The sequence below is a fragment of the Solea senegalensis genome, linkage group LG4 (assembly GCF_019176455.1).
Source record: "Solea senegalensis isolate Sse05_10M linkage group LG4, IFAPA_SoseM_1, whole genome shotgun sequence".
NCBI classification, from domain to species: domain Eukaryota; kingdom Metazoa; phylum Chordata; class Actinopteri; order Pleuronectiformes; family Soleidae; genus Solea; species Solea senegalensis.
Genome location: NC_058024.1, coordinates 3,143,500 through 3,169,313, shown reverse-complemented (window position 1 = coordinate 3,169,313; position 25,814 = coordinate 3,143,500). Strand labels below are relative to the sequence as shown.

The 25,814-nt window shown below is 41.7% G+C and overlaps 3 protein-coding genes across 3 annotated transcripts; all 3 read right to left on the bottom strand.

Annotated features, from left to right (window-relative positions):
• Positions 1-220: 220 nt before the first annotated feature.
• drd5a (dopamine receptor D5a) lies at positions 221-2,988 on the bottom strand. The gene has a single exon (XM_044023173.1). It carries the CDS (start codon positions 2,756-2,758, stop codon positions 1,313-1,315), a length of 1,446 nt encoding a protein of 481 aa, XP_043879108.1. The 5' UTR covers positions 2,759-2,988; the 3' UTR covers positions 221-1,312.
• Positions 2,989-8,070: 5,082 nt separating this feature from the next.
• Positions 8,071-16,507, bottom strand: otop1 (otopetrin 1). Its single transcript, XM_044024717.1, has 6 exons — positions 14,636-16,507; positions 14,053-14,189; positions 13,665-13,723; positions 13,222-13,352; positions 10,736-11,640; positions 8,071-10,180 (listed from the first exon to the last, which is right to left on the bottom strand). Exons 1-6 carry the CDS (start codon positions 15,009-15,011, stop codon positions 10,010-10,012), a joined length of 1,779 nt encoding a protein of 592 aa, XP_043880652.1. The 5' UTR covers positions 15,012-16,507; the 3' UTR covers positions 8,071-10,009.
• Positions 16,508-17,746: 1,239 nt separating this feature from the next.
• On the bottom strand, positions 17,747-25,479 carry tmem128 (transmembrane protein 128). Its single transcript, XM_044024716.1, has 5 exons — positions 25,247-25,479; positions 22,459-22,591; positions 21,295-21,456; positions 18,424-18,530; positions 17,747-18,308 (listed from the first exon to the last, which is right to left on the bottom strand). Exons 1-4 carry the CDS (start codon positions 25,347-25,349, stop codon positions 18,431-18,433), a joined length of 498 nt encoding a protein of 165 aa, XP_043880651.1. The 5' UTR covers positions 25,350-25,479; the 3' UTR covers positions 17,747-18,308; positions 18,424-18,430.
• Positions 25,480-25,814: the final 335 nt, after the last annotated feature.

Sequence of the window (25,814 nt, the reverse complement as noted above, 5' to 3'; positions counted from 1 at the left end):
TGAGGTTATTAAGCAGCACGATTGAGAACGCTTGAATTCTTTTACAAACATTTCCTCCCCCGCAGAGCGTGACACACGGACGCTGCGGGGAACAACCCTCCGGCGAACGACAGCTTCAACAACACGGAACCGTTGAACAAATGGACACAGACGTCACGTGTCATGTAAATTAACACCTACACATCACTTGTTTGTTTTTTTTTTTTTTTTTTTTTTTTTCACAACAGGACAACAACATCACATCTCATACATGACAACAAAAAAAAAAGCCAAGCCAAGGCAGGCCCACGGGACGCTGTGCACTGTAGCGCAGAGGAGCCTGGCCCTGTGTGGAGGAATGTATGAATGAATGAATGAATGAATGACTGCATGATGGCGTTCTTTTCAATACATCCAATTATGCACGAGGAGACACTGGCTCTGTTCAGATCTGGTATTAACATCTGTCCTCAGGGATATAGTCACGGTGGCATCTGCGGTGACCGCATGAGATGGGATGTGGCTTCACCCACACTGTGTCCAAATACACTAACATTACGTATGTTTCTGAGGAGTGGTGCAGATTTGCACCACTTATTCACCAGCTGTCAATCACACTGGTGTTTACTCACATGTACTTTATCATGTTCATCGGCGATAAGCTGAAACTAGTGACTGAGATCATAAACTCGTCAGGAAAATGTCTACCGACATTATAAATCATATATGTTTATTCCAACAGAGTTACTCTTGCAACCGGTGGTGTCTCCGCCTGGTGGCTATTCAATAAATTGCTATTTTACTGGTTTCAGTGCACGTGCACCAGTTCTGTGACTTCCACACTTCCCATTCATCGCCACTGTAAACAGCTACACGATGCATTCTGCTAGAGAAATGCTGGTCACACAGGTCAGTGAACCATCTTCAAACAAGCTTCCATGTTGGTCTGGCTTTAAATCCAGCAGCCCACTAGTGGAAGTATTCGCCCAATCAGGTGCAGCCAGTGTTTTAGGCCTGTAAGTGCACCTGTCAATCATCTATCAGACACCATCAAGCCTCCAGTCAACAGAGACTCATCCTGCAAACCACTTTTTTTATGTAGATTTTAACCATTACAAAAAGAAATAACTCCAATTATTGGTGCTGATGAGAGTAAAAAATACAGAGGAAGCACAGCCAATCAGAGGAGACATGTGGTTTCTGAATGGGGTTTTTGAGACTGGATCTAAGGACACATTAAAGGCGGATTTGGGGGTCACGACCTGCATGTGATCAGATCTCTCAGGAAGGATGTTAATACCTGCCGTGAATGGCGTGACAATGGAGTTGGGAGTCAGTGTAATCCATTCGGGGTGAATGGCGACATCCTGTCGAGACTGATGTCCGCCTCGCAGTCCTCCAGGTCACACACGGAGTCAGTGGCATTGTCGTTGTTGTGAGAGAACTGGGAGATCCTGTCGAAGGTCTCCTCGTGCTCGATACATTCAACCACGTTGGGGATCATGTTGACGTAGGCGTTGGCGATCTCCTTGTGTATGAGAGTGTCCTGATTATAAGAAACCAGCTCGTTGCTGATGTTCACAGTTTCCACAGGTGTGTTGGAGCAGAAGTAGCGACAGCCCAGGAGGCTGGCAAAGGCCTTCCTGAACTCTGCGTTGAAGGCATAAATAATGGGGTTCAGGGACGAGTTGGTCCAACCGAACCACACGAACACATTGAAAGTGGTCTCGCTGACACATGGCAGACCCGCGTCCCGGTCCGTGGCCGGCCTGTCGCAGAAGGGGACCATGCAGTTGAGGACAAAGAAGGGCAACCAGCAACACACGAACACGCCCATGATCACCGACAAAGTTTTGAACACTTTAGTTTCCCTTTTAATCGACGTTTTCAGCGTGTTGTGGTGTTGGCACTCGATTCTGTTGGTCCTGCAGCTTTGCGCATGCTCCGCAGCTCTCTCCAAGGACGCGATTCTTCGAATTTGTATTTGTGCAATCCGGTATATTCGTGTGTAAGTCACAATCATAATCGCCACGGGGATGTAGAAACTGATCAGAGAGGATGATATGGCATACTCCCTGCTCAGGCTCGAGTCGCAGTTTTCCTCCAGGTGGAGACTCGTGGAGAAGTTGTGCGCACCGGCCATGTCGTCGGTGGCTTTGTGCCAGTTCAACTGCACCGGTATGAAGGAAATGAGCACAGACAACGTCCAGGTGATGCTGATCATGACAAAGGCGACTCGCTGGGTCATTTTCCTCTCGTAGCGGAAGGGGCTCGAGATGGCCCAGTATCTGTCCACGCTGATGATGCACAGGTTCAGGATGGAGGCGGTGGAGCACATAATGTCAAACGCGACCCACACGTTGCAGAAAGTGCCGAACGGCCAGTAGCCCGCCACCTCCGCCACAGCCTTCCAGGGCATCACCAGCACGGCCACGAATAAATCCGACAGAGCCAAGGAGACGATGAAAATATTGGTGACTTTGGTCCGCAGGTGCCGAAAGCGCAGTACCGCGGAGCAAACCAGGATGTTCCCCAGCAGAGTCCAGAGGATGAGCAGGGACAGGAGGCAGCCCGTCACCGTGCGCAACAACATATCCTTACTGTCATCGCCCGTTGCCTTTGTTTCGGTGCTGTTCCACATCATGTCTCCTTGAGGCGCCGGCACAGAGTCAGTGCCCTGCACCGATGACAGGTACTTGGCTGGATTCTCCATGTTCCTCTTCATGTGAAACTGCAGTCCATGGCTCTGAGAGCGGGGACGGGCGCAGTCATCAGCCATTCACCACGGAGTCTCCATCCATCCGCGCAAAACAGGCGAGAAGAGAGATGTGAGCGCGTCAGAACTGAGCCGAGCGACGGACCAGGTGCGCTGTGGGGCTGAGACGCAGCGGGCAGTGGAGAGCGCATGATGCAAGCCTGGCCACCTCGTGTACTCTGTCCCAGGCTCCTCTGTTCCAGGCTCCTCTGTCCCAGGCTCCTCCGTCCCCGGCTCTGCCTCTCTGAGTCTCAGCTCACACGGTCACACGGGGGGTGGAGTGGCTCAGTGGTTAAGACCCTACCTTGTGTACCAAAGACATCATGGTCGCAAGTTCGATACCACCCCTGGCTAATTGTACTTGATTCCATTGTAAGTCGCTTTGGATAAAAGCGTCTGCTAAATGACATGTAATGTAATGTAATGTAATGTCTGTGTGTGCGTGGGTGAGGAGGAGGGAGTCCCTGCAGCCTCACACACGCTAACCTAACCAGAACTGGGCGCGCGCTGTTACGCACAACACTCCACACTGCTCTATAGCAGTGCCCATATAGTGTGTGTGTGTGTATGGAAGAGAGCTCTCTGCGACTCTGAGGGTCTGAAAATGTAAAAATGTGAACACAAATCTGTGGATTATTTATCACAGAAGCACAAATGTACGGCAAAGACGCATGTGGAGCTGTCCATGGTACTGACAACTGCAAATCTATCTATCTATCCATCTGTCTGTCTGTCCGTCTGTCTCAGCCCACTTCTCAGAGTTGCCTGAGTAGGTGAGTCACACTTCAATTCTGCGCGGGCCATATTCTCAGATCAATGCGCGTCATGCGTCGTACTCGCGTGCCAGTGCAGCAGCAGCAGCAGCAGCAGCAGCAGCGGAATTTCCGGCCTGTGGAACGTCAGGGTTATTTTTAGACTAGTCTGGATGAACCTGTCAAATCGTTCTGACACTGCGCCAAAAATGATGCCCTGTCGCCAAAATGCTCTGGTGTCACAAACAACAATCTGTGACTGTCGTGACGCAACAAGAGTTACCTTTTCCACAATGACGTTTCCATTAATCATGGATTTAAAAGGTTCAGATTAAAACATCGGCGCTGCATGCGATTACATTTTTGAATTAGGTCACGAACCAAATGATACTATTTATGTATTTCATTATTTATTGTATATACTTTTTTTTGTTTATTTATTAAATTTACCCGCGTCGTGATTGACAAAGATAATCTCAAAACACGTCAAACCACTAACAATCCAAGGTGTAATCTCAGAAAGCAGAGATGAAGTGTTCTGCCAAAACATGAATTCGTGGCGCCATCCTGTGGTGCGTAAGAATATTACAATTGCCCTTCAACAGTATTCCTTAGTTGCATTGGAATCACTTGTGATATTTGCTAAAGCTGTACTTGGAGTGGGCTGGTACTGATCTGTATGCAGTACCAGCACTTTTTAATTGTACTATTTGGAGTACTGGCACTTTTGTTTGCGTGCCGATGCCGGTACTCGGCCGGTACCAGAATAATGATTTCCCAGGCTGTACTATAGGACTCTCGCGAGAGTCTAGAGTTTGTTTCTAGTTTCTTGTGTTTTTATGTTTATTGTTAAACAAGAATAAACAACAACATCTATTGGAAGTGTTTAAAAAGTTTCACTAATTCATTTTTATTTAGTATATTCACTGACTTCTTGCCACATTTGTGTCCGAGAGGAACAGCAGAATAACAGCACACCACAGAACATGGACTTCATTGTGCTTGAAGTTGAAATTGTTGTTGGAAATGTTAAATATACATGTTAGCAAAATGTCAGCATAAATAGATGTTTGAGCATCACTGACATATTCTGTTATCTTTAATTTAAATATATAGATGTAAAAATCCAATTAGTTATCATTACTTGAGAAAAGCATGCAAACCGATTGCACTTACAAAAACAAGTGAAGAGAACTAGGTAGTATAATTTGTACTAACTAGCGTTTCCTTTGTAGAGTACACTTGTAAATGAGTTTAAGCAAGTGTGTACTTGATAACTTATTTTAGATGTACTTTCGACTTAGTAAAGACTACTCAGAATTACTATTTTCATCTACTAAATCATTGCATGTGAAATTAACTCATGTTTAGTCCATATAACACACTTATCTAAGTTGGACTAACTTAGCATTTCTAAGTTATATTTACTTGAATAGCAATGTGACGTACTTGCTAAAGTTACTTCAGCAATCTAAGTGCCTCGAATATCTATACAGGAATGAAAAACAGGTTCCAATCTCCCAAAATAATCTGAATAACAATTAAACATAATAAATCAAGGTCAAGTTCAATTATATCAATTGTTTTTTATTATTTCAAAGATTGCCTTTAATGACAACAAAACACTTTAATACTGTCAATAATAAAACTCTATGATACTGATCATACAACATGATCAATATCTTTGTTCATGGTTTACAGATCTTAACATCGTGGCTCAGCACAAACAATGGCAGTGGAGGCATACTCTGTGAAAGTGAACAAACAGCTTAAAAACTGTAATAACTAAGTATTAAGAAGTATTAAAAACATGCAAAGTGCGCGCAAAAAGCCTGAGCCTCAGCTCCACCTTCACCCAGTGTCTACTTAGTGAACAATAAAAAAGAACTGAATCCAAAATGAACAAGTGAGATTTGCCAAATGTCACCACTCGTACATTTGCATTCTAACTCAACAAGAGATTATTAAGACTTTGCAGTCAAGCCAAGCATCACTCACTCTTTGAATAAAACGAAAGTGTTTTTCATGGCTCTAGGGTAGTCCAAATGTAATGCATATGACAGTCCAAACAAGAGGCCTCAGGTAGGTTCTGCAGATTATCCATTACAATACCTCCCTCAACAATGATGGCAGTAGACACTGGGTCACATCTTCACCGACAACAGTCAGCACCCCAACGGATACTTCTGCCCAGGTCTCATCAGTGTCCCAATCCTGTGATGAAACCAAACAAAAACATTACATTACAACAGAGAAATGTTGTAAATTCGAAAATGTCACCATTTCATCTGTCCTGCTGACACTGCTGACCTTCCAGCCTTGTACATTAAAGGAATACTCTGGCGATTTGGGAGTTAACCCTTTCTCTATGGCTGGGTGATTAATTGATTTTTTATCGAAATTCGAATTAATTTGTTTGGACGATATTTAAAAAAATGAACATCGATATTTTTTTTTCCTTTAACTTGGGTAAAAACGATCGTCTACTGCTCTCTCAGCTCTTGTCCCTTGCGCTACATTACCCCCCCACTTCTTATCTGACAATATCAACATGGCAGGAGTCACAAGAACAGACGTCCAACACTTAAAACGTGGGTTAGTCTCCAATTACCAGGGAAAATCTCAATATTTAGCAGGAGTCTGATGTGTTTAGGGACAGCACCACTGATTGCGAGCGGCGAGCTACCGCTGTATGTGACTGTATCAGACTGAGTCTGTGCTGGCGGACTTGACCAACCGCCCGAAACTGCTGTAACTGTTGGAAATCAAAACAAAACAGTGAAAAATAATATGATGGTGCCTGATAACAGTTTAAATAGACACACATTATTTTTAATGTTAAGTACTTGTTTAGTACTAAAGCCTGTAAATTGCAATAAACACTTCAGATATACTATATTATATTATAATATATTATAATTCATTAAATTACTTCATCTAAAGAAATACAGTAATCCTCACTAAGGATGGGTTACACATGGTCTTGTACTAAATAACTCAGTTTTGGAGATGAAAGATGAATTCCTCTCACTTCACAGGAGCTAGTAACTTCACCCTGCTAGCATACACTAAACTGTCAGTTAGCAAGCAGCTCATGCCGATGTTTGTACTGAACACATGGATATAGTCAGTATTACAATTGTTTTTATCTCACTCTCATTAAAACACTGGTAAATACAAATCAAATTTCCCCATAACTGTGTGCTCATTTACGTGCACAACGCTAACGTTCGCTAGCTAGCTGCAAACGCTAACGTTAGCTAGGTAGCGACTAAAGCTAACAGTCGTAGCATTAATTAAAACACATTCAGAGACAAACTTGCTCGATAACTCACCGTTTTATTTATTAAAAAGAATAAAAAAGACAGCGACTTGAGTTGAGCGGGAGAGACTGAATGAATTTTCTTACTGCGCATGTGCAGTGTGAGTGAGACTGTGTAAAAACTTGTTATTGCAAGTGAGCTTAATTCTAAATAAACTAATCTTCACTCTAAACATGAAGTATTTTGCGTTTTTCCCCATGCAAGTATCTGTTACTTCATAAATACAAGTCTTAATAGAGTCTAATCTGGGAATCTCATCTGTAAAAAGTGGGAAACATTGACAAAGAGCTGACGCGAAATGTCTTGTATATGAAAAAGAAGAATTATTCTTTATTTCAGTAAGCAAAAGATGGATACACACATACATACACATCATTTCATATGAGCACCATTTCATTGGAATTTTGCACAATCATATCACAGTTTCAGGATGATTTGGATCAGCGTGGCAGTATTTACAGAAAAAAACAAGATTTTACCACTTACAAACAGAGAAAATAGCACCAGGTTGAGAACTTGCTGGACTTGTGGCTACAATGATTGTATAGTACAACTACACAGTGCATCTGGGATGTTTTTTAACAATTTGTGTGCAAACATATAATCTCTGGTCTGTTGTTGCATGCTGTTCACAACAATGTTTTCATGTTTCCAGTGCCTTTTAACATGCATGATTTCAACATTTGATTCCTCTATAAGGAATGAAAACACGTTTGGCAAGTACTTGTACTTGTTTTACTCGTAAAAATCACTTAAGTTTAGTTAGTAACATAAGAAAATCGTTAAACAGGAGGAAACTGATGAAACATGCAGGTGCTACCTCTGAGAACTATAGTCCATATCATGCTGATATAATGGTGTGTTCAGACAATTAAGCCTTATTTTACTCTGGCTGATATTTGGTTGCAAACAGGGATTTGATAATACACGATATTATCACATTATGATAAAAAGCACTAACAATCATTTTAATGAGGTGAATTTCTATTGAAAGGATTACAGTGAACGGGGAAAAATAGTCATGTTCTTAACTCGCCAACAAACATTCTGTGTGATTCATTTCAAAAGTGCCACAAGGGGGAGCCAGTCATTCCAGGAGCTCTTGATTTAGTTTTGTAATATTTAAATGTAAACAAATGTTTTTCTGCAACATTCAAACGATTGTTAAAGGAGTTGCTGATTGTTTTTCATGTCTGTGGAGACATGACAGAGCAGGTGAGACTGAAGAGTAAAGTGAGACAGCTTCATACATTTGCACTAAGACTGAAAACACCAAGAAGTGCTACATGAGAAGTGGATGCTGCTGCTGCAATTTGATGCTCTCTGGTACATCGTCATGCGTTATTGAAAATGCATGTTCCCTGGCCTGACCAGCTGCCTGACTAGGTGTCTGTGTGTTCAATAACAGCTGCTGCTGTTTCCTTCACTATGCAGCTCCACTTAAGGTTCCTGGATGCAATCTGGATGGGTATCACTACATTAAAAGACTGATATACAACAGATAGCTTAGCAAACTACTGTAGAAACAACATCAGAAGACACCACCGCTTCTTCTCTTGTTTCTCTCACTCTCGCGATGCGTGTGTTCATATGTGAGAGTTGTGAAGCTCAGGAGAGAGAACACAACAGGGTCTTAGAGACACAGTTGAATAGAGGTTCCACACTGGAGCTTTATTATTATTATTTTTTGAACTCTAAAGACTTCACTAAAAATGTTTCCAATGCGTGATTTCAGTGTGTTTTGGAGTCTCAGTTTAAATTATTGCAGTGAAACAGCAAATGGTCAATATTTTGTTCAGGATAATTGTGATAAATGGATAAATGTTGTTATCCGCTCATGCCTGTTAGCAACAGCAGCGACGCTTGCACAAAATGCAAGTGATACTAAGATATTACGTCATCTGCATGTGCACAGACGTGGACTGATGAAAGTAAAGCATAGAGAGAGAGAGAGAGAGAGAGAGAAAGCTCCAGAAAAAAAAATATAAAAGAATTTATATTAAAGCATATTTTCACAATTATCTCAATCATTTGTGAATCACAGTATTTGGGGAAGGCGAATAATGACCTTAAATGTATTTCCAGAACAGAAGATAGGCGCACATTTGTGGCCAATGTTGAAACAACTTCACCGCATGTACAGTTTGTGTGTCTGTTTATTAAGACTTGCCTTGGTCTGAACACACCATGAAATCCTCTGCATGACAAACACAACATCATGAAATGAGAACCTTATCCATAGAGAGTATGCACAACAGAGTGCAGATGAAAAGTGGCACATCAGTGTTCCCGTGGCTCTGTGAGTTACAGTACTATTTCATTATTAGATAATGATAGATAGGAGAATAAATGTGCGTTCACTGGAATGATTGCTACCATAAAGTAAAGGCTTGATGCAAATGTGCACGTTTTGGTGGATTTCAGTGGATGATGACGTGGGTGAATCACACAAATCCTGCGTGATCGCTCGCTTTGGTCGCGTTAAAGTTGAAATATTTCAACTAAATGATCATTAATAATGATTTAGCCACATCACGAAAGCGAGCGTTGAGAGTCTGTTCCAATCTCCTGATGTCATTTCACAAATGGACGGAGAGGGTGAAGAAGGATGAGGGCGGGCCACAAAGCAAGAGTCAAAGTTTTGGCCACACTCTCGTTGATTGCCTGTTGATTAGCTCGAGCTTTACCCCAAGGCAAGAATTCTCTGGATACTATTCAGTCACGTTAAATAGTAAGTTAAACAGCGTGAAAAATCGCATAGAGTTCGGCGTGAACGCACCGTAATGGCTGCTGCGGTGTCTTAACTTGTATTTTACAATATGAAAATCAAGCAATTAGTCTATTCTATAATTTCACGTACTAATACGAAACAGTACAAAGTGTGCGTGTCAGATACAACATCACCAGTTATAACATCTTAACTGGAATATGCCTATAAAACAAAGAGTACTAAGAGTCTTAATAAGCCTTGTGTCACACAAGGTCATTCTTCAAGGAACGCTGGTGAACAGGTTTGTCTTGTCCTCTGTCCTGATCTAGGCTTGGTTTGTCTCACCCTCCACATTCAAGTCTGTAGGGAGTGCGACCCTGACTCCCTCCTGAAGGGTTGACCTGTGCTTAGAGACACGCTCTGGAGCTGCTGGCGACAAGTGTTCCTGCGCGCATGTCATCGTCCCTCATCGTCGCCGCCGGCTCGCCTGTCAGACGCGGCGGAACACTTCAAAGAGCGAGGCAACGGAGTGCATGCGGTAGAAAAGGTTCAAGGGGATGGCAAAGTTGAGAACGGTAATCCATATGCTGAAGCCGAAAGTCTCCTGTTCCAACCCGTTGTCGTACTGTGGCCGGCAGCCGAAGGCGGGAAGGATCCACAGCTGGAGGAAGAAAAAGAAATTGCTCATTTTTCAGCTGTAAACAATACTTAATTATCCTAATAAGGTTGATGAACTGTATTCTGTATTTATGAACTGTATTTTAGATCTCACCCTCTGTGTCCAATCGAATCACTGATCAAAGCCCATAATTTAAACATTGCCAAAGTTTTGGTCCTAAACAGTTCTCCTACTAAAGGAATCATGAGTGCATCACACAACATTCAGCCTCCTTTTAGCTCTGTTTTGATGAGCTAGATCATATTAATATTAACATCACTTCAGTGGAATGATCGCGACTCCAACACCAGCAACAACTTCCCACTCTGCAAAGAAACCTAAACATGGTAACAATCTAGAAGAGGATCAGACCGTAGACTCAATAAAACATCTGGATTCTTCACGTAAACTTAAAATCAAATCAATTCCAATTCGTGGACATTGAATTATATGCCACTCCAAAAAGACCTGGGTTTGCGTCTGTGGGTTTTCTCTAGTTTTAACTAGAGGATAAAGCAGTAGACAATGAATGGATGAATGAACGAATGACACACTCACCGAAATATTACACATAATCAGGAAGACAGAAAGGTTCTTCAGGATTTGCCTCTTTATATTCGGAGGCTCCACCACTTTGTTTCCCACAGGCAGCGGCACCTCCGACGGTTTCCTCGGACACCTGTACACCGGACCGCTCTCCTCCTGCTCGTTCTCCATGGTGACACACGCTTTATCCGGAGTCTCGTACGCTCGGTTGATGATGCCGTTATACGGTGGGGCTAAAGAGGAAGTCACGGAGAAGATCTCCGGAGCAGATTGTAGTTCTGGGTCGTCGCTCTCCACATCCCCCGGCTGGCGGTAAAGGGACTCGATGACAAAGAGGTTCTGCATGCACTTCTCCACAACAAGGAGCAGAGAGTAGATGCAGTTGGTCCAGAGGTACGGAGGACTGCTGTTGGTACTTAACACAGCCACGATGCTGCACCACGACATGAGCCAGGAGCCAATAGAGGAACCAAAGAGAAGCTCCGTGTCCAGCTGTCGTGACGGGTTCTTGGAGGTGTCCAGCGGTATGTGGTCAACGCGGTATATGAGCAAACCTGAAGCACTGGCACAGCACATGAACAGCAGCAGGACGATGCCATAAATGTAGAACATGGAGATGGCAGACTGGCGCGTCTGAAGGGACTCCACGTGGGTGATGTACACCACCAGGATCCCGATGGTGCTGGCCAGAGCCAGCAGGCCCAGGATGGGACCCACAGACAGGCCCTGGGTTTTGGTAGCAAGCCTTTTCCGATTCGAAGACAGGTCCATGGTCCGTCCGATGTTTTTCCACATGACGAAGAGCATGGCTGAGACAAAGATGTGGTACTCGATGTTGAAGGGATAGAGATAGTAGAGGCTGCTGGTGAACATGGAGCAAGTGCTGGTGGTGCAGTTACACAGAGGCTCGGAGTGACCTGCGAAACAGCAACAACAACAAATGGTAAATCATTTCTATTCATGGAGCATCACATTAGCTTTGAGCACTTTGTCAAACTGAGGTTCTTCAAATTGGGTCTAAATCCACCCTGGTAAAAATGTACTTTTTACTAATAACACTAGTTTCCTCCTCTCACTGTGAGGCAACAGTGTTAGCCACTACCTCACTGTGTGACCAAAAATCATTTCCAACAATAGACAGTGTTGACCAACGTAACGAAATGATGAACGAAATCCTTTGTGAACCTTCCATTTCTTTTAAAAGAAGACAGTTTCAAAAATGTCGATTAGGTTAGATTGTCTTCACAATGTTCTGACTTGTTACAAATCAGTGCGTCCTGATAGCTTCATGTTAAAGGGATGAATCGGGTTTTGCGTATGAGGTACTGACACATCGTCACTGAGGAGCGCTAACTGTGCCGAGTGCCTAAATATAAATAATATTAATATTAATAATAAAATATAACAGAGGCACCAAACGAAAAGCCTCGGGTAATGAAGTGAATTGAATTGGTGACCGGATTAATGTTCCTTGTCCCCGTCCACCCCTGCACTGCTGCTGGATACACACAAACGCTCCCTCATTCAGGTCTTATCAGATGCAGGACGCAACATGCAAATAAAGTCACACTGTTTCTGTTCACTGAGACCAAACAAAGACCGAATAATAACCCAGCAGTGCAGCTTTGACAACACGTTTGTTGCTTTATTTTGGACTGGAAACTGCAGTTTGTGTCACTTTTTTTTTTTTGCAAACTGATTACTTTCAGATTTACTTCCAAAGTGACACAGACTGACCAGCGGCTCCTGTCTCTCTACTGACGCAGGTGCAGGTGAGATCAAATGACAAACATATTCTTAAAACTTAAGTTGACATAGATTACGGAGGCGAGCCATGCGTCTCCACGGGCAACCATGATGTCAGTGAAACCGAACTTTGTCTTCATACAACCACAAACTTCACAACATCAAAAAAGGAAACCGAACTCTCCCTTTAAGCACTAATGACAATGCACTTTTTATACTCTCTCACTCACTCACTCACTCACTCCTTGTAAAGCCCAGCCTAACATCTGATAGCAATGTTGTTGCTTTATAGCCCCAAAAAAAGGCCACTACCATGGTCCTGCACCCTGTAATTAAAACGAGAACAAGAGTGAGGGTGCAGCCAGCCTCACAGTCAGCCGGATATGAGGAGGAGCAGCTGGACCCCCCAATCCTGGGCTTAGATGTATCAGTTACTGTAATTGCAGCACCCTTGGGAGCAAGCAGCCATGGGGACAAAGCCGACTGAGGTCAAGTGGGGAGGGCGGGGGGAGAAGCTGGAAGTGTGGGGTGAGGTTTGGGAGGGGGGGGCCTCATCACTAGCAACACTCTGTGTCTCCTGAAACCTAATAGAGAGATGTTCGACACAAACAAGACCCACTGGGCCTGCCGGTCTAACCTCGCTTCCCCTCTAAAACCCGCCTCTCTTCTTTTATCCATTGAAGCGAGAGCTCAAGTGGACTATTGTACTTTCCTTCCAGGTACAAGGCTGCAATCGACCCGTTGGCCCTTACCTGTGGTGAGGTTTCCGTAGCCCAGGGCGGAGAGTCTCCTCATGTGGTTGTTCAGGAAGTGCTCGGCCTCTGACATCACACCGCTGCACCACAGGAGGAGGTTTGTGAAGACGGCGTGGATGACGCCGAATCTAACAGAGCAAACGCACACAAACATGTTTGGTGACCAGTCGACTGTGAGCATGCAGCAGTGTCTGTATGGTGTCAGTTATATACGCCCCAAACAAAAAACACTGATTTCACATAATAACACATTCAAACAGTGGATCAACAACAACTGTTCTCTCTATGGGAGTGAGAGGTTTTCGTTGGAAAAGAATGTGCAACAGAGAGCGAGAGAGAAAAAGTAGCTAACACACACTTTAAAGATATCAAAGAAGCGGGTGTGTGAATGATCTGCCTTTCATTTTTGTTACATCTCAACATCATGTAACGCCACAGACCTCTCGAACGTTTCGTAGCTCTTGATGACGTCCTTGATGTGAAACCAAAGAAAATGCACCTATAAGCACACACAAAATAAAACATTAACATCAAAGTAGAAACCAAACTGTGTCTTATTACAAAAAAAAAAACAACCATTTCATAGACAACACACTTCAAAAGTATTTAAGTCGGAATGATTTGTCTTGTAATATTAAGCGGTTACACACAGGATAACATGGACAATGATTGGATTATATTGTCGTACTCGCCTCAGCAACAAAGAGCACATTATTCAGAGAGCTGCCTGGTTAAGTGGTGCACGGGGGGTGAGGGGGGAAGACACAGTGTCTAACGCTGCTGAAAGATTATCACTGCATTGAAAGGAAAGCGGGGTTGTAAACTTGCCTGTGCTATGGTGTGGGTGGCATGGATGACAGGATATACCCCGAGCACGGCCGACACACAAGAGTGATAGCCAACATAATGCCCGATTTTGAACGCGTCCATGATCAGTGAGAGGAGTGCAAGGAGAGTCAGACCACCTGCAGAGGGAAACAGGAAGAAGATACATTTGGACTGAGAATGAAATGATCACATATACTTATTATGTACTCGATGGTTGATCACATAGATCATAGATCACACGTTGCACTTTTAGATACTGTACATTATGTCATTTTGCCTTAAATGTAAACTGACAATTGTTTAATGTACTGTTTTCCTGGTATATATGTATATATATATATATGTATATATATATATATATATATATATATATATATATATATATATATATATATATATATATATATATACATATATATAAATACATATATATGTATATATATATACATATACATATACTGTCATTCACTATAATGTTGCAGTAGTGCTGTATATGACATTGATTTTGCAGTATTTTCCTGTATCTCTGACTTCAGTGTTTTAATGCCATGTAGTCTATCACTGTGATTTAGGAGTATTTCACCTCTGATCCAGCACGTGGTGGCGTGGACATCCTTCTCGGTGCGCGTGTTCTTCTGTCTGTCCCGCGCCAGGATGTACCACATCATCCACAGCAGCTGCAGGATCATGAGGCAGGTGACCAGCGACAGCAGGTGCTCCTCCTTGACGAAGGGGTCGTGGTGCGCGATGGCCAACATCAGCGCAGCCCCGATCAGCAGCAGGTTGGTGCCGTACTGTCCGCTCAGGATCTCCGCGTTCTTCTTGGGATAGTCCCCCGACAGATTGAGCTTGATTTGGGCGAAGGTCTTCTTGTCGTGCTCGGAGCTGGAGGAGGAGGAGGAGGAACTGTGGCAGTACTTGTTCAGACACATTATGTCCAGGCCACTGTGTTCCACCATGGTGGGAAACGTGGAGGAACCGCAGGGCAGAGCAGAGCAGAGCAGAGCAGAGCGAGGGAAAGAGGGAGAGAGAGAGGGGGAGAGCAGGAGAAGCCAAAGACGCGCACTGGAAGCGTATTTAAGGTGAGTAACCTGTTGAGACACGGTGGGGATCAGGACGCACAGGTGCCGTGCCAAACATGTTCATTCAATCTTCAAGGTTCGGCTCAGTGACCATGCGTAGTTTCAGTGTCCGGCCTGGACTTGATAGATGCCATTGTCACCTTGAAACCCTGAAACTGAAATATGTGGTGGCTCTCTTTTTTTCTTTTTTTTCTCGGAGTCACTGAAAATGAGAGATTGCGTTTCAGTGTGTGTTGATCCCAGAGCGGCGCGGTCCTCCTGAAACCTCCTCCACGAGTTTCCGAGAATCCACTGGGCGCACTGTGCCAACCATTCAGTGCGTTAAATATCCACAATAACAGAAGGGAAGCAAAAAAAAGTAGCGGTGTCCAAATCCAAAAGCAGATGCCAGTGATTTCCAAGAATCTGCTGAAATCCACACACGGTGTCTATCAGATACTAAAATCTAGATGAGATGATAAAAAAAGGTCTTTTTCACAAAGTGTAGACGGGCGACCTGTCCAAAATCCTTAATCCTTATGTCCTCGTGGTCCCCGTGGTTGAGGTATGGTGGTTAAACCTTTGCTTTCAGATTGAAGAGGGGGAAGGCTCGCGCAGGTGGTCAGATTTCAGTGGTGAAATCCACAATGCCTTTTTTGTGAGTGGATGTAATTCAATATAAATATCCTGGGATGGGAAGCATTCAATCAACATGACAATGGAAAGTCTGCTGACGTAGACACGTGATTTGTGGTGAACGTCCTTTTAATCGTCACGTGACCGCTAGAGACCACTTCTCACCTTCATTTCAGTTTCAAAAAACGATGGCTCACAAAGAATGACTTCATATAGCTCGGCCTTTATAGTCCAGAAAAACAATTTTTTTTCATATTAAACTGTAAATTCCGATCAAAACGATGCCACAATGCCATTTCCATTCGTACAAGGGAAGGTAACTGTTTTGGAGACGGAATGGACCGTGCGCAACGCGTGGTGGTGCGTAATTACGCACAGAAGCTGCTCTCTGTCATGAGTCACGCCGTACTCTAATAGTCAATGTATCCTAATTGGAGCACAAAAATAGCAAATGATAAACTCTTGTTTTGATTTGGTCGACAGTGGTTCCATGGTCGGACACAGATATCTGCCCACCGCCATCACAACATCACGAGGACTGGGGACAGATGTGATCACGTTGTGCTCGTGAAACGCTCCTTTCAACACCCTCTGCATTGATTACTTGATCAGAGAGAATCGGGTTGGATAAAGAAGAAAGGACGGGTTATCAAGGGAATGTATATAGGAAACTGATTAGATCTGATTCAATTTGGAAGCTTGTTAGCTCCGAGCATCAGACCAAACACACACACACACACACACACACTCATTCACACTTCCACTGATTAATGGTACAAATCATTAACAGGGACTATATTTAAACAGTTGTTGTAAATGTAATAATATCTGAATATGTTACGCGTCACATCACATTTGTTACAACTGTACAAAATGACAGTTAAGGAGGACATTTTGAAGTAACCTAACACTTTATAGTACAGTAACAATGTGATAGTAGCATAATAGTATAATCATGTTAATAATAGGGAAGTCCTCCTATTTCTATAGTAATCACCAAGCAACAGCTTGGTAATAATTAAAACTATGTTTGGAACAAAAGGGACAAAGAATTTTAACTTCATGATGTGTTAATTATCAAAACTCATGTGAAGGTATTACACTGAGAGGAACTGCAGTTACCAAGTTATTACCTGGTTCTACTGTATATTGATGATGAAAACATGTATGCGTGTATGTTTGTTTTCATTCAGTGTTACTATTCTGTCAAAACTGGGATACACACATGTACACGTGTATACACATGTATATATAATACTTAAGACATCATGGTATTTCTGTAATATTATCCTCTAAATACCATAGGGTTGCAAAGTGTCTTCTCTTAATTTAAAAGTCTTTATTGATCATGAGTCTAATTTCATCTTTTGTTGGATTTCCTTGTTATTATGTTTGTTCTTGTATGTTAATACCTGATTGTTTCTGACCTATTTATACAACTTGTATTTATTTTTTCATTTTATCATTTGTATTTTTGAAACGGACTCTGAAATTAACTTTTATTTACTTTGACATTTTAGTTTAATTGACTCCATCACTCCATCCGCTTATTCCTGTCATTATTTATTGCCATTTATTGTCATCGTTTTTTTTGGGTTGCTTGTTTTGCAGATTCCTGGCGATGTTTTCTCACTTATTTTTCCTTTTGTTTTACTTGCTTGTGTTGGTGGAGGTCGGTGATAATGTGAAGCGTTTGTTTTATCATGCAAGTCTGGCTGATGCATCGGTTTGGATCATAGTAAGCATTATTGTTGTCTATAAATACACAGCTCGAAGACAAGGCCACTGTATTTCATAGAGGAGTTTTGCAACTGCTTATTGAATAAACAATAACTGAGCACATATATATATATATATATATATACAAAGAAAATACAACATATCATCGTTTAAACGTGCACAGAACAGAAACATGGAACATTTGTGTGCTGCCTCCTTTATATATACTATACTATATATGACTATTGCGATGCTGTAGTCATTAAATGTTGTGCTTGTTCATAGCAACAATAGTTTTATTAGAGACAAAAACACTTTAGAAGCAGACATCGTCACACACCTCACACACACACAAACACACAATTCACAGGAGATCAACAGGTGTGCATGATAAAAATTAATTACAGCTGATTTCCACAGACAACAATAATCTGACCTTTGACCTTATTGTGAAAAAGACTTTACTGTCATTATTACTGATGCATGGTCCACACTGCACTGACTGACACTCACCGCCAGCCTTCTTCTGACTGGAAACTCAAGTTTCAAACAACTAACTCTTCAACACCAAACTGCATAGAGAGTGTCCGTGATTTTAGTTCACGAGGTCACAAATCAAAAATCACTGATTTTATCTATGGACTCTGGCATACCATTAAAAAACAGCGATGTTCTTTCCATCTTCATTACAGGTGGGTTCCTGTCATATAAGTGCTTTTATTGTGAAGGCGTGTGAGAGCTTGACAGTGTTGACTTGAAAAAAGTCTTCATGCAGTCAGCCACATTACATTATTTAAAACTTAACTGCGTGGTAAAAAAAAAAAGTCCTTAAGGCTAGACCTGGAAAACAAAGGGAAACAATGATGTGAAGTTGAGATTTGACAATAAAACACGTGTCCAACAACAAATGTAGTGTTTACATTCAAAAGAAGTCCCTTTGTGGAGTCCTCCTCACCTGTCAGTCATCCAAGTAAAGAGATGAACATGACCACACCCATGAACTGTGTGAAGAGGATGAGTGGGGTGAAGAAAGCCCACACTGGCCACAGAGCTATGTTAAAGCTGCAAGACAAAGAATTACCATTTATTATTATTATTATTATTATTATTATTATAATACATCAAAACTCAATTTAATAAGCCAAAGAAGTGACGAGTCAGAACAGGTGAGTACTTCCCTGGTCTGATTTAATGTTTTACATGTTACATGTCATTTAGCAGACGCTTTTATCCAAAGCGACTTACAATTGAATTGAGTACAATCAGCCAGGGGTGGAATCGAACTTGCGACCATTGCGACTATGATGTCTTTCGCACACAGGGTACCGGTCTTAACCACTGAGCCACTCCACCCCCATTTTACATATATGAATTCATAGCTTACTCTATGTTCACATAAGACAGTGACAGTAACGAAGGAAAAGTAGATGAATGCAGGTCAGTGCATTGCTCTGCACAGACAACAACACAGAGTTTATGCTCAGCCGGCTCCGACATTTGAATATTTGAAGGCGGAACTTTGCAAGTCTGGTCACTTTGTTCCCTTTTTCTCCGCAGAGCACCCCCTGACAGTTACACATTTCTTACAACACCACAATTCGCGGATGACACCCAGCGCACCAAATTCCACACTCCCACCAACTGCTTATCTGAAATAAAATCCTTACTCACTTCAAATTTCCTCAAATTACACAGTGATAAAAACAGATATCTTCATTATCGGCATCACATCCAGAATATCAAAAGTTGACAGTTTTTCCCTCCCCTCCCCTCAGGTTAAAAGTCAGGGTGTCATCCTCGAACCTACACGATCATTCCAATCCTACATCAATAACATTACCAGGTTTTCTTATTTCCATCTTCGCAATATTAATCGACTTCACTCTTCCTTCACCCCCCATACAACTTCAGTCCTTGTTCAGAGCCTCGCCACCTCACAAATCCCTCCATCAACTTCAACTGGTCCAGAATTCAGCTCCTGCATCATGACCAGAACATCCTCATTCCACCACATCAGCCCCATCCCACAACAACTCCACTGGCTCCTGGTCAATCTCAGAATTCAATTCAAAATCCTCCTACATGCGTTCAAGGCCATCCACAAGCCCACCCCTTTGTATCTCTCTGACCTTCTCCACATCACCACCTCCTCCCACTCCCTCAGATCCTCCTCAGAGCTCACTCCCACAACTCTGACATCAACATTAAGAAGATATTAAACTAGAGCTGAAACGATCAATCGATGAATCTATTATTAATCGAGATTACTAAATTAATCGTCAACTATTTTGATAATCGAATAATCGGTTTGAAGCTTTTTTTTTTATGATTAAAACAAGATTTCCGATTGTTTAAGCTTCTTAAATGTGAATATTTTCTTAATTTCTTTGCTCTGCATAACAACTGAATCATTAAAAGTGAATCATTTTGGTTTGGGGACAAAACAAGACATTTAAGAACGTCATCATTTCCAGGTTTGACGAACACGATCAACATTTTTTAAGGTTTTCTGATATTCTGAACACCAAACGATTAATCGAGAAAATAATCGGCATATTAAATCGATCATGAAAATAATCGTTAGTTGCAGCTCTATATTAAACCATCACAACAATGACTCCTGCATAGTTCCGAATTAATGTTCAGGAACCACAAATGGCCTGATTTTAACAAGCTAAAGAGGCATATCGCCACCTAGTGTAGTCAAGGCAGACTTTATTCAATAACCTGACTCCCCACGCGTGCTTAGTATCGTGGATCAAGGACAGTAGTCGAGTTAAACAGTGTAGCTACAACCTTTTCTACTACTGTTGTTTAAGTTCACTTCCCCAGAGCAGGTCAATGATCACATAACTCAAGTAACACAGATCTGATTTCTGTAAATATCAGATCAGAGTCTGAGTTTACCAGATTACCAGGCTGAGTAATCTGAATACATCTCAACTTTGTTGTTTATATTTCTAGCAACTTTTACTCCACTAATGGTCATGGTCTGTATTTACATTGCGCATTTCGAGTCTAACCGGAGGGTTGCCGGTTCAAATCCCCATCCGGCCAAAAGGGCTGGGGTACCCCTGAGCAAGGTACCCAACCCCCATTGCTCCCCGGGCGCTACTCAGTGTGGCAGCCCACTGCTCCTAATTCTAGGATGGGTCAAATGCAGAGGAATAATTTCCCTAAAGGGATTAATAGAAATTAAAATTCTAAAATTTACACCACCATCACTCGCTTCAACATGGGGTTAAGTGTCTTGCTCAAGGACAGATACAGACTAGCAGAGTCAGGAATTGAACCTATAACCTTCCAGTTAAAGGCAACTAGCCCTCCCACTGAACCACCATGGCTCAATCCTTACTCCTCACTTTTTTATTACTTTTACTTCTAAAACTTAAGTACATTATACAGAAAATGATTTTTGATACTGAAGTACAGTAAAGGTCATATACTTTAAGACTTTTACTTAAGTCATATTATTAAAAAGTGACTTCAACTTCTACCAAAGTCATTTTCAGGTGGGAAACTCATAGCGAGAGAGGTCGTGGTGGGGTGAAGCAGGGCTGCGTGTTGGCTCCGGTGCTCGCTGCGGTGCTCTTTAACGTTCTTCTCTCTGCTATCACGCGCCTCTTTCCAGACACGAACCCTCATACCGCCGGCACATCACTAAGCTGGAGGCCTTCCACACCCGCTGCCTACGAGATCCTCGGCTTGTCCCGGGAAGATCGAGTTCCCCACACACACATTCTCAAGATCACCGGCTCAATCTGCATGGAAGCAGCTTTACTAACTAGTAAATATAAACAAAATGAATATTTTAAAACTATTTTACCTGCATGATGCAGCAATAAAGGCTGCGGTGGCGAGGGGTGGAATGGCCGGGTATTCTAGGTCATAGTGCTGGATTCCTTTGACCCACTCCAGGTACACAATGCAGAATGTGGCCAGAATGAGGCAGACCCCGAGCAGTGCCAGACCCACATTGAACCACCAACTGGGAATTGGGGTTTGAAAAGAGAGAAAAACTGTTTAAAAGCTTAATAACTATTTTGTATTTCAACATAATAAAGCTGTTACAGCACAAAAGGATTGTGCTGTAATATGTTTCTAAAATACTATCTGATGTCTTTTGTTAAAAGTTTAACCTTAAAACACACGCTGCCTCACAACTGCTGGAAACACAGTGAAGAAGAGAGTGCTGTGAGGACTTTACAGATACTGAATCACCTGCAAGTAAACACTAAACATCTTTATAATGAACGTGCAGGTAGGAAGGTCAGACAGTGACAAGGACAACAGAAAACCCATCCACATCCGCAGTATCACGAGGGCTACAGGCACGAAAGGCACTTTCCCATGATGCAGTTCTAGCTCCAGTCGGCTCTACTCCACTTGGTTTCCATGACTTCATAGTACCTCCTTAATGTGGGCGGGGTCATCATAGCAGTACTGAATCACTAGAATCAGTTCATTAAAAAGATTTGTGCTTCCTGCTGAGCTGAATTACGGCAGGAGGAGAGGTTGTGATTCAGCGGCACAGGTATCAGTTATCAGCCCAAGCACTCCCGATATATCGGCATATTGGGTATCATTAAAAAGATAAATATTGTGCCTCCCTAGTGTGGTTTCCTTATAACCATGCATGGGTATATCTTTAATACCAATACTGCTTATTGATACTGATATTTACCAATAATCTTATTGATTTTGTTAAATTCTATGACGAGGATGCCTGAGCGCTGAGGTGTGGTGGAAAGATTGTACCTCTTACCTCACCACCAGAGGGCAAGCTAAACTTAGCAACAATACTGTAATATCAACTGTTATATTTACGCTCAGATTTCTTGTAAATGTCACAGGAGTGAACAGTGCCGTTAACTTTTAGCTTCACTGATAGGGACTGCTCTGAAGGGAAGTTAGAATTAACGCGACATAAACGTCGATGGCGATATCGTTTGTCCAGACACTTATTGACACTTCAATATTGAGAAATCACCTTTTAATATCATCGTTCTCTATGATGTTGCGGAAGAAATCCACATAGTAGGTCACACCTACAGACGCCATGATCCAGAAAACGGTGTGTCTGTTGACACGAGGGAGAGGCTTGAAATCTTTTTCTTCATGACCTGAAAGATGACGCAAAAGAACCGACGTCAAAAAGACAGACAATGACACAATTCAGTGCATTCACTTACTCAACTTCAGTCAACCACAGATGTTTGGACAGTCTCACTGTGATGCTATTATTTATCATAGTGTGAATTTTTTTATGCCTACTCTAAACTCATCTGTCCTTGGTTTGCAGTAAAATATTTTGTTCCATTTTGTGTTAATAAATACTTAGAGGTATTTAATGGTGGATATTTTAACACACTATTTCATGCAATTATATAATCAGATTAGAATCTTTCAAGAATGATAAAAGTTATGGAATCAAATTGTGAGATTCCCCCCTTTATACTGTACCTTTAAGGCGCTTTCAAGGTAAAAGAGATAGTTTTCCAAGACAAAATCTTACTTCTCATCTATAATTTTACTGGTTGATTTAACATCAGAGCCTATTGTTGTCTGCAGCTCTACTCTGTGCAGAGTTCACGGTGAACTCCATGCCTCCATGTCCCCGGACAAATAGTTGGCCTACATCTTTAATCAAAGTTTTGTCTGGTGGACAATCTTGTATACAGGATACACTGTAGCACCTTAATAATAAAGGGATGATCACAGCACAAATGTTTGGCCTGTCGCTTGTATTACAGTTATCAGTTTACACTGGCAGAGAGACAGCCCTTGGACCGAGGACAGCATAGGAGCTATGATTTCCCCTGGACTGTGTTGCTGAGCTAAAACAGTGTTTGCTCAGTCAAAACAATCAAGAATTGTTCCAGTGAAGGACTCAAAGATGGACTATTGTGCACAGTACAAGCTGCCTACAAACCAACCTGAGGCTACAAACAATGCAGTCACAATTATATTGTTTTGTGCCAGTTTATTAGGTACACCAAACAATCTAATGCCAGAGTAAGGCTGCATTCCATTCAGAACTGGGAGTGACGTCAAACCCAAGTTCACTTATTACAGTTGAGAAGTCTAAAATACACTCAGACGCAAACATATCTATGGCCAGCCATTGCTAGCAACCCAAGTTGATAACAACTTATGGGCTGAAATATGTGCCACCAGAAACATTTATATATGAATTTAAATTGCTAAAACTTGTATAATTGCATTAAAAAAATAGAAATTGAATTACATAATTAAATATGTCACATAATTTCAATTAGTATTGTTCAAGGGCTCTTCCTTCACTAGAACCCAATTTTGTGAACTGAATTTGAAAATATATAGATTGTTTCCAATGGAATGATTCAAATTAAACAATACAAATTCATATTCAGTTTTTAATGCAATTATTCAAGTTTAGCAATTAAAATTCAAATGTCAGAGTTTAGTGAGGTTGCTCCAAGTTTTTGAGTTGGAAATTTGAGCTCAGGAGCACACCTCAGAATGATGTTTTGTTTTTTTAAATGTTGACTCAACCTAGAGGTGGTTTTAGATGATAGAGTTTGGGTGATAAAGAGGTAATGAAAAGTGTTTATATAATTTTATCAAACTCATTTTAAACATCGAGGACAAGGTATGCACAGATGGCATATTGGTCCCAGAATCATTTCATTGCAGCTGCCAAATTGGTGTATGATAGTGTAGTTTTTCAGAATAATTTTAATGAGTCTTTTTAATTTAATTTAATTTAATTTAATTTAATTTAATTGTGATCTATTTGAAGTAGATGTCTTCAGATTAACTCACTTAAATACTGCTGCACCATGGCGAAGGCCTATATTGTAGCACTACTATATTTTACTTTGCACTGTATTAGACCCTATAATTTGCAATTAATGTGCAAAAGACCTTTAATATTTTGAAATGATTAAATATTCCAATTAGAAAAATGCAAGCGATAATGCCCTAAATGAGCAGAACTGTTTTCCTTTGAATGAAGTTGTGCTATTGAAATAAAACTAAATAGAATTAATAAAGAAGAATGAAACATGACCACAGAAGAACAACATATAGTGGATTGTCTGCAGCAATGACACTAATAAATACCTGCCAGAAGAAGATCAGTAGGTCTGTATTGTTTCCTCAGCAAATAAAGGATCTAAACTTCCTAAAATACAAACCCTGAAACACATCATGTGTGTCCTAAACGCTTTAGACATTAACATCCAATTCTGGTTTTAAAAGTCAGCGTAGCAACAACTGAATCATTATTAAGTACACTAGTGTCAAAAACTATAGTCAACTGAACAAAAGCCTGAGGTAGAAAAGCCCCATAAGCTCCCTTTAACTGGGGCCGCATAGTCTCTTGAAACGCCCCTGAGTTGAGTCAGAATAAACCAGCAATTAAGAAAATAGCTTCTTCGGGCTACAGCAGTCCAGGCGTGTCCTGGTGTGCCCAATATCATGAAAACTGTATGAATATGCATGTATAATTAGCGCCAGGTAACTTATTTTAAGGAAATGGAAAAGTCAATTTTATTTACAAAAACTGACGCCTACGCACATTAACATTAAACCATGAAAGCTACATTTTCTCTGACCGCTATGTTAGCAGATGTTAGCCAACAGGCTGTATTTATTTACACAATAGCCCAGTGACTGTAACATACAGAATATTAGCAGCTAAACCGGAGCTGTGAGACTTTACCACTTTGCTTCGAGCAGAAAATGAGTCAAAGTTGGCTACTAGCGTTAGCCAACAGGACGTTTCTGAACATTACTCTTTTCATCTTCGTCCCCCGTCGTCGTCGTTTGGAGGAGAAACTCCGCGTTCTTCTTGAATCTGTTCCGCAGCGTTGCCAGTTCACTGTCATTGAGCTCCATTATGTGAACGTTATGATGCTAAAAACTAACTTGCATTAGCCGTGCAAGCCGCCTCATAGATGCCTGCTTCGGTGTGAGTCGCCTTCTTATGACGCATGTGACAGCGACATCCGTCATCTGTTTGATGTAGCTTTAAAATATTTAGTTTTTCTCTATTTATATCCGTGTTTTAATACAAAAGCAGCTTAGTCAACACCAAGCTATGGGACTGTTGGTGTAGATACAGGGGTGTCAAACATACGGTCCGCGGGCCAAAATCGGCCCGCCACAGGGGTTCAATCCGGCCAGCAGGATGAATTTCAGTAATCTAACCTAATAATAATGTGAAATCCTATATTTTTTCAGCTCCAGATACCTACACACATCTGTAAATGGTAAACTCAGGCAAAATACTGTTAAATTTGCTTGTATTTTTCCCCAAGAAATTTCAGGTTGTTCATAATAGGTTTTGTAAAAAGATACTTC

What these genes read in the sequence shown, in the direction of transcription:
- drd5a (XM_044023173.1), bottom strand. Translation starts at nt 2,758, where the DNA reads ATGGCTGATGACTGCGCCCGTCCCCGCTCTCAGAGCCATGGACTGCAG.
- otop1 (XM_044024717.1), bottom strand. Translation starts at nt 15,011, where the DNA reads ATGGTGGAACACAGTGGCCTGGACATAATGTGTCTGAACAAGTACTGC. An exon ending in CCACCCACACCATAGCACAG is followed by an intron (nt 13,724 to 14,052) that starts GCAAGTTTACAA and finishes GTGTGCTTATAG; the next exon opens with GTGCATTTTCTTTGGTTTCA. An exon ending in AGCTACGAAACGTTCGAGAG is followed by an intron (nt 13,353 to 13,664) that starts GTCTGTGGCGTT and finishes TTGCTCTGTTAG; the next exon opens with ATTCGGCGTCATCCACGCCG.
- tmem128 (XM_044024716.1), bottom strand. Translation starts at nt 25,349, where the DNA reads ATGGAGCTCAATGACAGTGAACTGGCAACGCTGCGGAACAGATTCAAG. An exon ending in GGGGGACGAAGATGAAAAGA is followed by an intron (nt 22,592 to 25,246) that starts GTAATGTTCAGA and finishes GTCATCTTTCAG; the next exon opens with GTCATGAAGAAAAAGATTTC. An exon ending in GAGAACGATGATATTAAAAG is followed by an intron (nt 21,457 to 22,458) that starts GTGATTTCTCAA and finishes CCCAATTCCCAG; the next exon opens with TTGGTGGTTCAATGTGGGTC.